General features: G+C 35.3%; 1 protein-coding gene across 1 annotated transcript in view; it reads left to right on the plus strand.

Moving 5' to 3' along the window:
- The window catches only part of LOC110458548 (trafficking protein particle complex subunit 11-like), a 51,580-nt gene that overhangs the window by 6,561 nt on the left and 32,822 nt on the right, over nt 1–12,197 (plus strand). Inside the window, exons 10-16 of the mRNA XM_021510300.1 lie at nt 174–264; nt 5,782–5,861; nt 6,078–6,156; nt 6,594–6,648; nt 8,117–8,262; nt 11,018–11,079; nt 11,737–11,863. Coding sequence (XP_021365975.1) covers nt 174–264; nt 5,782–5,861; nt 6,078–6,156; nt 6,594–6,648; nt 8,117–8,262; nt 11,018–11,079; nt 11,737–11,863 — 640 coding nt within the window. The remainder of the gene's footprint in view (nt 1–173; nt 265–5,781; nt 5,862–6,077; nt 6,157–6,593; nt 6,649–8,116; nt 8,263–11,017; nt 11,080–11,736; nt 11,864–12,197) is intronic.

Here is a 12,197-nt window from a genome sequence, read left to right on the forward strand (position 1 = left end):
TGAAGGTTAAGTTATAGCTTTGACTGAGGAACTCTGCAAAATAAAGATACAATACTGTTCAAGAGAAGATGAATGATCAAAAACACAATTTAATATAGTTACTTGTTATGGTATGTTTTAATAAATTCAACAAAAAACACCCTTTTAATAGTTGAAGTGATTTTTTTTAACAGCCCTTGACACAGTTGATTCATCCAGATCCCCTTGAATTTTTGGACAACCTGGACTTTTATGGTCAGCGACCATGGCGACAAGGACACCAGAGTAAGTTTGATCTAAAGCAGCATTGTTGAGTCAGAGATTTTAAATCCTGAGTATGTTGGCTTATTTTAGGAATGACCTAGGTGTATGCTGTCCGGCATTTAATTTGTTTTCAACACTTCACTACAAAATCCTGCTCTTACATCAGTTGATGTCAGCTTGTATGGGAAGTTAAAACATCGCATGCCTGCATTGATTTAAATCGAAGCTTAATGCTCTATGTTTACTATTAGCTTGAAGAGCTTTTTATGTGTGTTTCATTAATACTTGATGTATATAAAGGTAATTGCACAATTTTATATTATTTTCAATTAATTGCTTTAAATGGTTTGCTGCCGCTTTATTTTCATTTCTCAAAATGATTTTTAAATAAAAAAATATATACTTCCTAGTTACTGTGTGCAAAGTTTTCAACTGCTTTATACATATACACAATCTCCATCGTTCAAAGATAACAGAACAATGTTATTTTTATCTTTCTCCATCTTTTCAGCTGGTAAGTCAATGTTGTGTTGATATACATGTAACTCCATGTCTCCTCCACATGTTCAGCTAGGCTTGATTTATTTCACTAGAATGACTATGTATAAAAAAGTAGACTCTCAATAGCCCAGTACAGAGAGACTAGAATGACAATGTATAAAAAAGTAGACTCTCAATAGCCCAGTACAGAGAGACTAGAATGACAATGTATAAAAAAGTAGACTCTCAATAGCCCAGTACAGAGAGACTAGAATGACAATGTATAAAAAAGTAGACTCTCAATAGCCCAGTACAGAGAGACTAGAATGACAATGTATAAAAAAGTAGACTCTCAATAGCCCAGTACAGAGAGACTAGAATGACAATGTATAAAAAAGTAGACTCTCAATAGCCCAGTACAGAGAGACTAGAATGACAATGTATAAAAAAGTAGACTCTCAATAGCCCAGTACAGAGAGACTAGAATGACAATGTATAAAAAAGTAGACTCTCAATAGCCCAGTACAGAGAGACTAGAATGACAATGTATAAAAAAGTAGACTCTCAATAGCCCAGTACAGAGAGACTAGAATGACAATGTATAAAAAATAGACTCTCAATAGCCCAGTACAGAGAGACTAGAATGACAATGTATAAAAAATAGACTCTCAATAGCCCAGTACAGAGAGACTAGAATGACAATGTATAAAAAATAGACTCTCAATAGCCCAGTACAGAGAGACTAGAATGACAATGTATAAAAAATAGACTCTCAATAGCCCAGTACAGAGAGACTAGAATGACAATGTATAAAAAATAGACTCTCAATAGCCCAGTACAGAGAGACTAGAATGACAATGTATAAAAAATAGACTCTCAATAGCCCAGTACAGAGAGACTAGAATGACAATGTATAAAAAATAGACTCTCAATAGCCCAGTACAGAGAGACTAGAATGACAATGTATAAAAAATAGACTCTCAATAGCCCAGTACAGAGAGACTAGAATGACAATGTATAAAAAATAGACTCTCAATAGCCCAGTACAGAGAGACTAGAATGACAATGTATAAAAAATAGACTCTCAATAGCCCAGTACAGAGAGACTAGAATGACAATGTATAAAAAATAGACTCTCAATAGCCCAGTACAGAGAGACTAGAATGACAATGTATAAAAAATAGACTCTCAATAGCCCAGTACAGAGAGACTAGAATGACAATGTATAAAAAGTAGACTCTCAATAGCCCAGTACAGAGAGACTAGAATGACAATGTATAAAAAATAGACTCTCAATAGCCCAGTACAGAGAGACTAGAATGACAATGTATAAAAAGTAGACTCTCAATAGCCCAGTACAGAGAGACTAGAATGACAATGTATAAAAAATAGACTCTCAATAGCCCAGTACAGAGAGACTAGAATGACAATGTATAAAAAGTAGACTCTCAATAGCCCAGTACAGAGAGACTAGAATGACAATGTATAAAAAGTAGACTCTCAATAGCCCAGTACAGAGAGACTAGAATGACAATGTATAAAAAGTAGACTCTCAATAGCCCAGTACAGAGAGACTAGAATGACAATGTATAAAAAGTAGACTCTCAATAGCCCAGTACAGAGAGACTAGAATGACAATGTATAAAAAGTAGACTCTCAATAGCCCAGTACAGAGAGACTAGAATGACAATGTATAAAAAGTAGACTCTCAATAGCCCAGTACAGAGAGACTAGAATGACAATGTATAAAAAGTAGACTCTCAATAGCCCAGTACAGAGAGACTAGAATGACAATGTATAAAAAGTAGACTCTCAATAGCCCAGTACAGAGAGACTAGAATGACAATGTATAAAAAGTAGACTCTCAATAGCCCAGTACAGAGAGACTAGAATGACAATGTATAAAAAGTAGACTCTCAATAGCCCAGTACAGAGAGACTAGAATGACAATGTATAAAAAGTAGACTCTCAATAGCCCAGTACAGAGAGACTAGAATGACAATGTATAAAAAGTAGACTCTCAATAGCCCAGTACAGAGAGACTAGAATGACAATGTATAAAAAGTAGACTCTCAATAGCCCAGTACAGAGAGACTAGAATGACAATGTATAAAAAGTAGACTCTCAATAGCCCAGTACAGAGAGACTAGAATGACAATGTATAAAAAGTAGACTCTCAATAGCCCAGTACAGAGAGACTAGAATGACAATGTATAAAAAGTAGACTCTCAATAGCCCAGTACAGAGAGACTAGAATGACAATGTATAAAAAGTAGACTCTCAATAGCCCAGTACAGAGAGACTAGAATGACAATGTATAAAAAGTAGACTCTCAATAGCCCAGTACAGAGAGACTAGAATGACAATGTATAAAAAGTAGACTCTCAATAGCCCAGTACAGAGAGACTAGAATGACAATGTATAAAAAGTAGACTCTCAATAGCCCAGTACAGAGAGACTAGAATGACAATGTATAAAAAGTAGACTCTCAATAGCCCAGTACAGAGAGACTAGAATGACAATGTATAAAAAGTAGACTCTCAATAGCCCAGTACAGAGAGACTAGAATGACAATGTATAAAAAGTAGACTCTCAATAGCCCAGTACAGAGAGACTAGAATGACAATGTATAAAAAGTAGACTCTCAATAGCCCAGTACAGAGAGACTAGAATGACAATGTATAAAAAGTAGACTCTCAATAGCCCAGTACAGAGAGACTAGAATGACAATGTATAAAAAGTAGACTCTCAATAGCCCAGTACAGAGAGACTAGAATGACAATGTATAAAAAGTAGACTCTCAATAGCCCAGTACAGAGAGACTAGAATGACAATGTATAAAAAGTAGACTCTCAATAGCCCAGTACAGAGAGACTAGAATGACAATGTATAAAAAGTAGACTCTCAATAGCCCAGTACAGAGAGACTAGAATGACAATGTATAAAAAGTAGACTCTCAATAGCCCAGTACAGAGAGACTAGAATGACAATGTATAAAAAGTAGACTCTCAATAGCCCAGTACAGAGAGACTAGAATGACAATGTATAAAAAGTAGACTCTCAATAGCCCAGTACAGAGAGACTAGAATGACAATGTATAAAAAGTAGACTCTCAATAGCCCAGTACAGAGAGACTAGAATGACAATGTATAAAAAGTAGACTCTCAATAGCCCAGTACAGAGAGACTAGAATGACAATGTATAAAAAGTAGACTCTCAATAGCCCAGTACAGAGAGACTATAATGACAATGTATAAAAAGTAGACTCTCAATAGCCCAGTACAGAGAGACTAGAATGTCAATGTATAAAAAGTAGACTCTCAATAGCCCAGTACAGAGAGATTATAATGACAATGTATAAAAAGTAGACTCTCAATAGCCCAGTACAGAGACAGAACAATGTATTTGCATAAATTATTTGAAAAGATAATAGTTTCAGTCTCCATATGTTTAGAAAAAAATCCTGCTGATATACAATTTCTATTTTTTTTGCGATATTTAAAGTAATTTGATTGTTATTTTGTATAAATATTAAAGTCCTTAGCCTACTCAAAGCTGAATATCATGATTTACAAAGAACTGAAAATGGGAAAAATATTTTTCAAAATTTATCTAAAAAGTGTTCTAGTGTACATGTGAATATGGCTCTAGAGAGTTACCTGAAAACGATATATAGATTGAACCTGGCCGTAATCTGGTACAGAAAGAAGGCATACAGTTTTATTGTAATACTGTCTTAATGTGGTCATGGAGTTACATATTGTTTGTTTTATTGTTGTTTTGTTGTTAATCAGTTTCAGAGTGTCATAACTTGATTGTATGCCGATCAATCCCTATGCACCTTTATCAAAATAAATACAACTCTTATCTTCACTAAATGATATAGTTATACTTACTGTATATACAGTAATGTTGAACCTGCCAAACTCGGTGTGAAAAGACTTCAGTCATTGTTCAGAGGGATTTAATTTATTATGATCAAGTTTATAAATAGTGTGATTTATAATTAGTTAGCTGTTTTGAGTCGTGTGTTTAATTTTTGTACCTTATATATATGCTATTGTTTGTTTTTACACTGACAAACTTACAGTTGTAGTTTAACTTTGAGCATCAATGTAGTTTAGTCTGGTCCATCACATCAAACCTTACACAGATTGTCCATTTACATTTTATTGTACAGCTGACTTACATGTTAATGACATAAAGCAGTCACCATCCTTTAAAGTCAGTCTTCGATGTACAATGTAAATGTATAAGTCAACTGATTTCACAATTCTGTCTGGCTGAAAATAAATGTCTATTGGATGTCTTCAATAAGATTCCTCAGTTTGGAAATATGTAACATCAAAGTTTTACTATATACAATGCACATATTAAACGTGTCACAACATTTCATGACCGACTGGCCCCTTTGTTAAGCTATGACTGAGTGAGTGATTTGTATTGTTTACCTGTACAATGATGTGACAAAATTGTATATTTCATATGTCACACGACCCGGGATGTTTCACCCATCGATAGAGAGTGTATACACACTGTATTGAATGTCTATTGGAATTTCATGTATAATATTTTGATGTAAAGTGTACTTGGTGATATAACTGTTTGGTTTAACACTACAAAATGGATTGTGTTTCAACATTTGTTTTATGGACTAGTATTAATTGACAGATACATCTGGGATTCACTGTTTGATTACAGTTTTTCATTTTATGGTTCAGATAAACTGTTTAATAAGAAATTCATATTATTATTTTTTTATTTAATTGTTAAGTAGTATATAATACGGCTTTATAAGTTCTAATCTTAAATGTCTGTATTTGAAAAAAGTATAATTGTTTCAAGTTAAATTGATTTGCAAATTAAACTAGCAGTTATTTATTATTAATTAGTATTATATTCAATGTAATATATCAATTTGTCTGAAAAATTGTTAAAAATGCTGCAAAAAAGTCAAGTTTGTTCTAAATATCAATCAATTGTGACAATGGTATTAAGATAGAGAAGTCGTAAGATGAAGAAGGACTTGATGTTAATTGTCCTGATTTTGTTACACAGGTATTGATCCCCCGGACATGCAGAGAGAACGAGATGGTATAGCCTCCCTACAGAACATGGAGATACAAGTTGATCACTCTGTGAGTTTATACAAGTTATCGCTGTTTATTACCTAAAATATGTGTAAATAAATTTTGAAATTCATTATAATATCCGTTGCCAGGTGACCTGTGTGTTGTAGGTGCACCTCTAACAAACAAAGGTGTACAAATTACTTTCTTTGGAATTAATTGGCAAAATTATATAATTATAAAATCCAAAAGAATGACATTGTGTTTTTATGTTTATGTGTGCAGTGGATTATCATCCCTTTGTTGAACAGTGCTGTAGCCCAGTTTAAGAAATACAAGTCACCGAGGATGAAGCGATACCTAAGTAAGATTTATCCTCTATAGCCTTGGAAAATGAGTCTGACTTTTTTCATGGATTGTATATGAAATGGAAACAAAACTCATGCAATATTCTCTATTTACTCGATTACATGGAACATTTGTGGTGGAGCAATTTGAATGCCCATCATGATCATAGAAAAACTGCCAATACTAACACAGCAATATATTGTTATCATGGTCATAGAAAAACTGCCAATACTAACACAGCAATATATTGTTTACTGCTTGATGTCACTGTAGCCTATTGGCTTACAGAGTATTTGTACCAACAAAATAGTGTAAAACATTGATTTGTGAAAGAGAATTCTGACAAAAGTTTTATTTTATTTGTATTACTGATGTAATTGATGATTGACAGTGATGAGTTTGTTGATAAAGCTTATAGATTGCTCCTAATCATGAGCTATGTATGTTTTACAGTGGTACAGATGGGGGAGGAGTACTACCACGCCAAAGATTACAACAAAGCTCTTATGTAAGTATTCCATTTACAGTAGTAACACTGATTACACTGTACCAGTAGGGCGTTAGATTGTATGGTTTACAGTGGTACAGATGGGGGAGGAGTATTACCACGCCAAAGATTACAACAAAGCTCTTATGTAAGTATTTCATTTACAGTAGTAACACTGATTACACTGTACCAGTAGGGCGTTAGATTGTATGCTTTTTGTCTTTCTTCGTGACTTTGGGTTGCACCTGCATGGGCTAATGAACAAATAATGTGGGAGTACTTAGGGGAGCACTGTTTTATTGTAATATTTGATTGTGTAAATAACTGTTTAACAAGGCAATGTAGGACTACTGCTTCATGTACTGTGTTATTGTGTAGGCATTAAACAAGGTCATGTGGGGCTACAAAACTAAAGGTAGCACTATTTCATGTAATACTGGAGTGTGTTATTGTGTAGCACTGAACAAGGTCATGCGGGGCTACTAAGGGGGGCACTGCTTCGTGTAATACTGGTGTGTGTTATTGTGTAGTCATTGAACAATGTCATGTGGGGCTACTGAGGGGGGCACTGCTTCGTGTAATACTGGTGTGTGTTATTGTGTAGTCATTGAACAATGTCATGTGGGGCTACTGAGGGGGGCACTGCTTCATGTAATACTGGTGTGTGTTATTGTGTAGGCATTGAACAAGGTCATGCGGGGCTTCTGAGGGGGGCACTGCTTCGTGTAATACTGGTGTTTTATTGTGTAGGCATTGAACAATGTCATGTGGGGCTACTGAGGGGGGCACTGCTTCGTGTAATACTGGTGTGTGTTATTGTGTAGGCATTTAACAAGGTCATGCGGGGCTTCTGAGGGGGGCACTGCTTCGTGTAATACTGGTATGTGTTATTGTGTAGTCATTGAACAAGGTCATGTGGGGCTACAAAACTAAAGGTAGCACTATTTCATGTAATACCCGACTCTGTCACTGTTTAAGCACTAAACAAGGTCATGTGGGGTTACTGAGGCAAGCTTTATTTGATGTATTTTAATTACTTGACTGTACATGTGTTACTGCATTAGCATGAACAAGGTTATGTTGGGCTACTGAGGGGAGCACTGATTTATGTAATACTTGACTCTGTTACTATGTAAGTATTGAACAATGATATGTGGGGCTATGGAGGGGAGCACTGCTTTATGAAATATTTGACTGTTACTATGTAAGCACTGAACAAGATCATGTAGGGCTACTGAGGGGAGCACTGTTTTATATTACGTTTGACTTTAACCTATATAGGCTGCTGAACAAAGTTATGTGGGGCTACTGAGGGGAGCACTGCTTTATATTACGTTTGACTTTAACTTATATAGGCTGCTGAACAAGGTTATGTGGGGCTACTGAGGGGAGCACTACTTGACTGTGTTACTATGTAAGCATTTAACAAAATCATGTAGGGCTCCCGAGAGGAGGTGTTTTATATTACTGTTGACTTTCACTTATATAGGCTGCTGAACAAGGTGATGTGGGACTATCGAGGGGAACGCTGGTGGCACCTGTTGGATTCCATCCTGGATATCTCACTCAAATGTGCCTATCTGACCTGTAAACTCCAGGAGTATGTGTCTGTCTGTGTGGAGCTCATCGGTAGCTGTATCCTTACCTACAAGTCCTGTAGCAGTATTTACATACCTGCTGTACAGCCTATTTGCAAACCAACTCAAAATGTTGTTATCAAAGCATAACACCAGGAATCATTACATGTATATGTTTACAAATCGGGAACTATTTAGGTCTATAGGTATAAAGTATCCTGGGACCAGTCATGTCATTACACCAAATCAGATTGTAATATAATTCCTACATGGTTTCTAGTAGATGGTATAGTCACCTTATGGAAATCGAAAGTATCACAAATTTGACCTTGTTCTTGCAAAAATGGTTGTTCCACTTTTTGATAAAACAGTTTGTTTAAAATTTATATTATGGGTAAATCAAAATAAATCATGTAGGAAAAAAAAACATGAACAAGAAAACTACATTAATAATGTAACTATCAGGATTGAAATGCATATTCTGATGATATCATGAATTCACATGAAAACCAACATATTCCTAAAGATGAACGGTCACACATGAAATACATGTATATGACAATGTGTAATATCATCAAATACATATGTAGATTTGTAAACAGTTAGCTTTATATAAATGTTTAGAATGTTCAGTTCAGTCCTGAATTTTCTTTAATTTGTTGCTAACTACATTTCACCTATGGAAATTCCAAATATAGATTATTGTGTATTATTGTATATAGTGGATGAATTTCTGTCTTGATTTGTTGTCCTATTAGAGTATGCTAATTGCTGTCTCTGTGAGTGTATTATGTTATACCTTGACTATTAGAGTATGCTAATTGCTGTCTGTGTGAGTGTATTATGTTATACCTTGACTATTAGAGTATGCTAATTGCTGTCTGTGTGGGTGTATTATGTTATACCTTGACTATTAGAGAATGCCAATTGCTGTCTCTGTGAGTGTATTTTGTTATACGTTGACTATTAGAGTATGCTAATTGCTGTCTGTGTGGGTGTATTATTGTATATAGTGGATGAATTTCTGTATTGATTTCTTGTCCTATTAGAGTATGCTAATTGCTGTCTCTGTGAGTGTATTTTGAGGGTTGTTATACCTTGACTATTAGAGTATGCTAATGGCTGTCTCTGTGAGTGTATTTTGTTGTACCTTGACTATTAGAGTATACTAATTGCTGTCTCTGTGAGTGTATTTTGAGGTTTGTTATACCTTGATTATTAGAGTATGCTAATTGCTGTCTGTGTGAGTGTATTATGTTATACCTTGACTATTAGAGTATGCTAATTGCTGTCTGTGTGGGTGTATTATGTTATACCTTGACTATTAGAGAATGCCAATTGCTGTCTCTGTGAGTGTATTTTGTTATACGTTGACTATTAGAGTATGCTAATTGCTGTCTGTGTGGGTGTATTATTGTATATAGTGGATGAATTTCTGTGTTGATTTGTTGTCCTATTAGAGTATGCTAATTGCTGTCTCTGTGAGTGTATTATTGTATATAGTCGAGGAATTTCTGTCTTGATTTCTTGTCCTATTAGAGTATGCTAATTGCTGCCTCTGTGAGTGTATTATTGTATATAGTGGAGGAATTTCTGTCTTGATTTCTTGTCCTATTAGAGTATGCTAATTGCTGCCTCTGTGAGTGTATTATTGTATATAGTGGAGGAATTTCTGTCTTCATTTCTTGTCCTATTAGAGCATGCTAATTGCTGTCTCTGTGAGTGTATTTTGTTGTCCCTTGACTATTAGAGTATGCTAATTGCTGTCTCTGTGAGTGTTTTTTGAGGTTTGTTATACCTTGACTATTAGAGTACGCTAATTGCTGTCTGTGTGAGTGTATTATGTTATACCTTGACTATTAGAGAATGCCAATTGCTGTCTCTGTGAGTGTATTTTGTTATACGTTGACTATTAGAGTATGCTAATTGCTGTCTGTGTGGGTGTATTATGTTATACCTTGACTATTAGAGAATGCCAATTGCTGTCTCTGTGAGTGTATTTTGTTATACCTTGACTTTTAGAGCATGCTAATTGCTGTCTGTGTGAGTGTATTATTGTATATAGTGGATGAATTTCTGTCTTGATTTCTTGTCCTATTAGAGTATGCTAATTGCTGCCTCTGTGAGTGTATTATTGTATATAGTGGAGGAATTTCTGTCTTCATTTCTTGTCCTATTAGAGCATGCTAATTGCTGTCTCTGTGAGTGTATTTTGTTATACGTTGACTATTAGAGTATGCTAATTGCTGTCTGTGTGGGTGTATTATTGTATATAGTGGATGAATTTCTGTCTTGATTTGTTGTCCTATTAGAGTATGCTAATTGCTGTCTCTGTGAGTGTATATTGAGGTTTGTTATACCTTGACTATTAGAGTATGCTAATTGCTGTCTGTGTGGGTGTATTATTGTATATAGTGGATGAATTTCTGTCTTGATTTCTTGTCCTATTAGAGCATGCTAATTGCTGTCTCTGTGAGTGTATTTTGTTGTCCCTTGACTATTAGAGTATGCTAATTGCTGTCTCTGTGAGTGTATTTTGTTATACCTTGACTATTAGAGTATGCTAATTGCTGTCTGTGTGAGTGTATTATTGTATATAGTGGATGAATTTCTGTCTTGATTTCTTGTCCTATTAGAGTATGCTAATTGCTGTCTCTGTGAGTGTATTCTGAGGTTTGTTATACCTTGACTATTAGTGTATGCTAATTGCTGTCTCTGTGAGTGTATTTTGAGGTTTGTTATACCTTGACTATTAGAGTATGCTAATTGCTGTCTCTGTGAGTGTATTATGTTATACCTTGACTTACTCCTAGACAGTATGCGTTCAACCGAAGAGAAAACCAGGATACAGATGAATCTAATCCGGGTCATATCTGTAAGTAGATGCTTTGTGGCTTAAAGTTACACAAAAAAGTCATGTGGTATAAGTCAATATTATCAAATCTAATCAGGGTCACATCTGTAAGTAGATGCTTTGTGTCTTAAAGTTACACAAAAAAGTCATGTGGTATATGTCAATATTATCAAATCTAATCAGGGTCATATCTGTAAGGAGATGCTTTGTGGCTTAAAGTTACACAAAAAAGGCATGTGGTATATGTCAATATTATCAAATCTAATCAGGGTCATATCTGTAAGTAGATGCTTTGTGTCTTAAAGTTACACAAAAAAGTCATGTGGTATAAGTCAATATTATCAAATCTAATCAGGGTCATATCTGTAAGTAGATGCTTTTTGTCTTAAAGTTACACAAAAAATATATATATAAGTTACAGAATATAGCAGGTTCCTTGTCTGATTCTGTAAGTGTTATGCTGTACACAGAACGACTCCCCAGAGCCTGAGCCAGGTCTGGACCCTATATGTGTATAAGTTATATAATATAGCAGGTTCCACGTCTGATTCTGTTAGTATAATGCTGTACACAGAACGACTCCCCAGAGCCTGAGCCAGGTCTGGACCCTATATGTGTATAAGTTATATAATATAGCAGGTTCCACGTCTGATTCTGTTTGTATTATGCTGTACACAGAACGACTCCCCAGAGCCTGAGCCAGGTCTGGACCCTATATGTGTGGACAATGCCCGGCGTCTGTGGTCCAGCTGCTCAACAGACCCTAGTGTCTTTAGCATAGACATGCAAAACATTGTACCATTTGGTAAGTAAAAGTGAATTATTCACCTTCACCTATGGGTCAATCTTACAAAGGTAAAAAAATAAGTGCAAAATTTCAGTACTTCTGCATTCTCTACATTGCAATCTTGAGGAGAAGAATATACCAGGCATTATTATAAAACAGGGAGAATATTTGTTTTTAGGTCACCTGAGACAAAGTCTCAAGTGACCTATTGCGATCGCCTTTTGTCCGTCGTCGTCCGTCGTCCGTCGTGCGTCCGTAAACAATTTACATTTTCGACTTCTTCTCCAAAACCCCTGAACCAATTTCAATGAAATTTTGCAGGGACCTTCCATGGACAAAGGTCAACAAAAAT

Source organism: Mizuhopecten yessoensis, unplaced genomic scaffold, assembly GCF_002113885.1.
Source record: "Mizuhopecten yessoensis strain PY_sf001 unplaced genomic scaffold, ASM211388v2 scaffold9651, whole genome shotgun sequence".
Classification (NCBI taxonomy): Eukaryota; Metazoa; Mollusca; class Bivalvia; order Pectinida; family Pectinidae; genus Mizuhopecten; species Mizuhopecten yessoensis.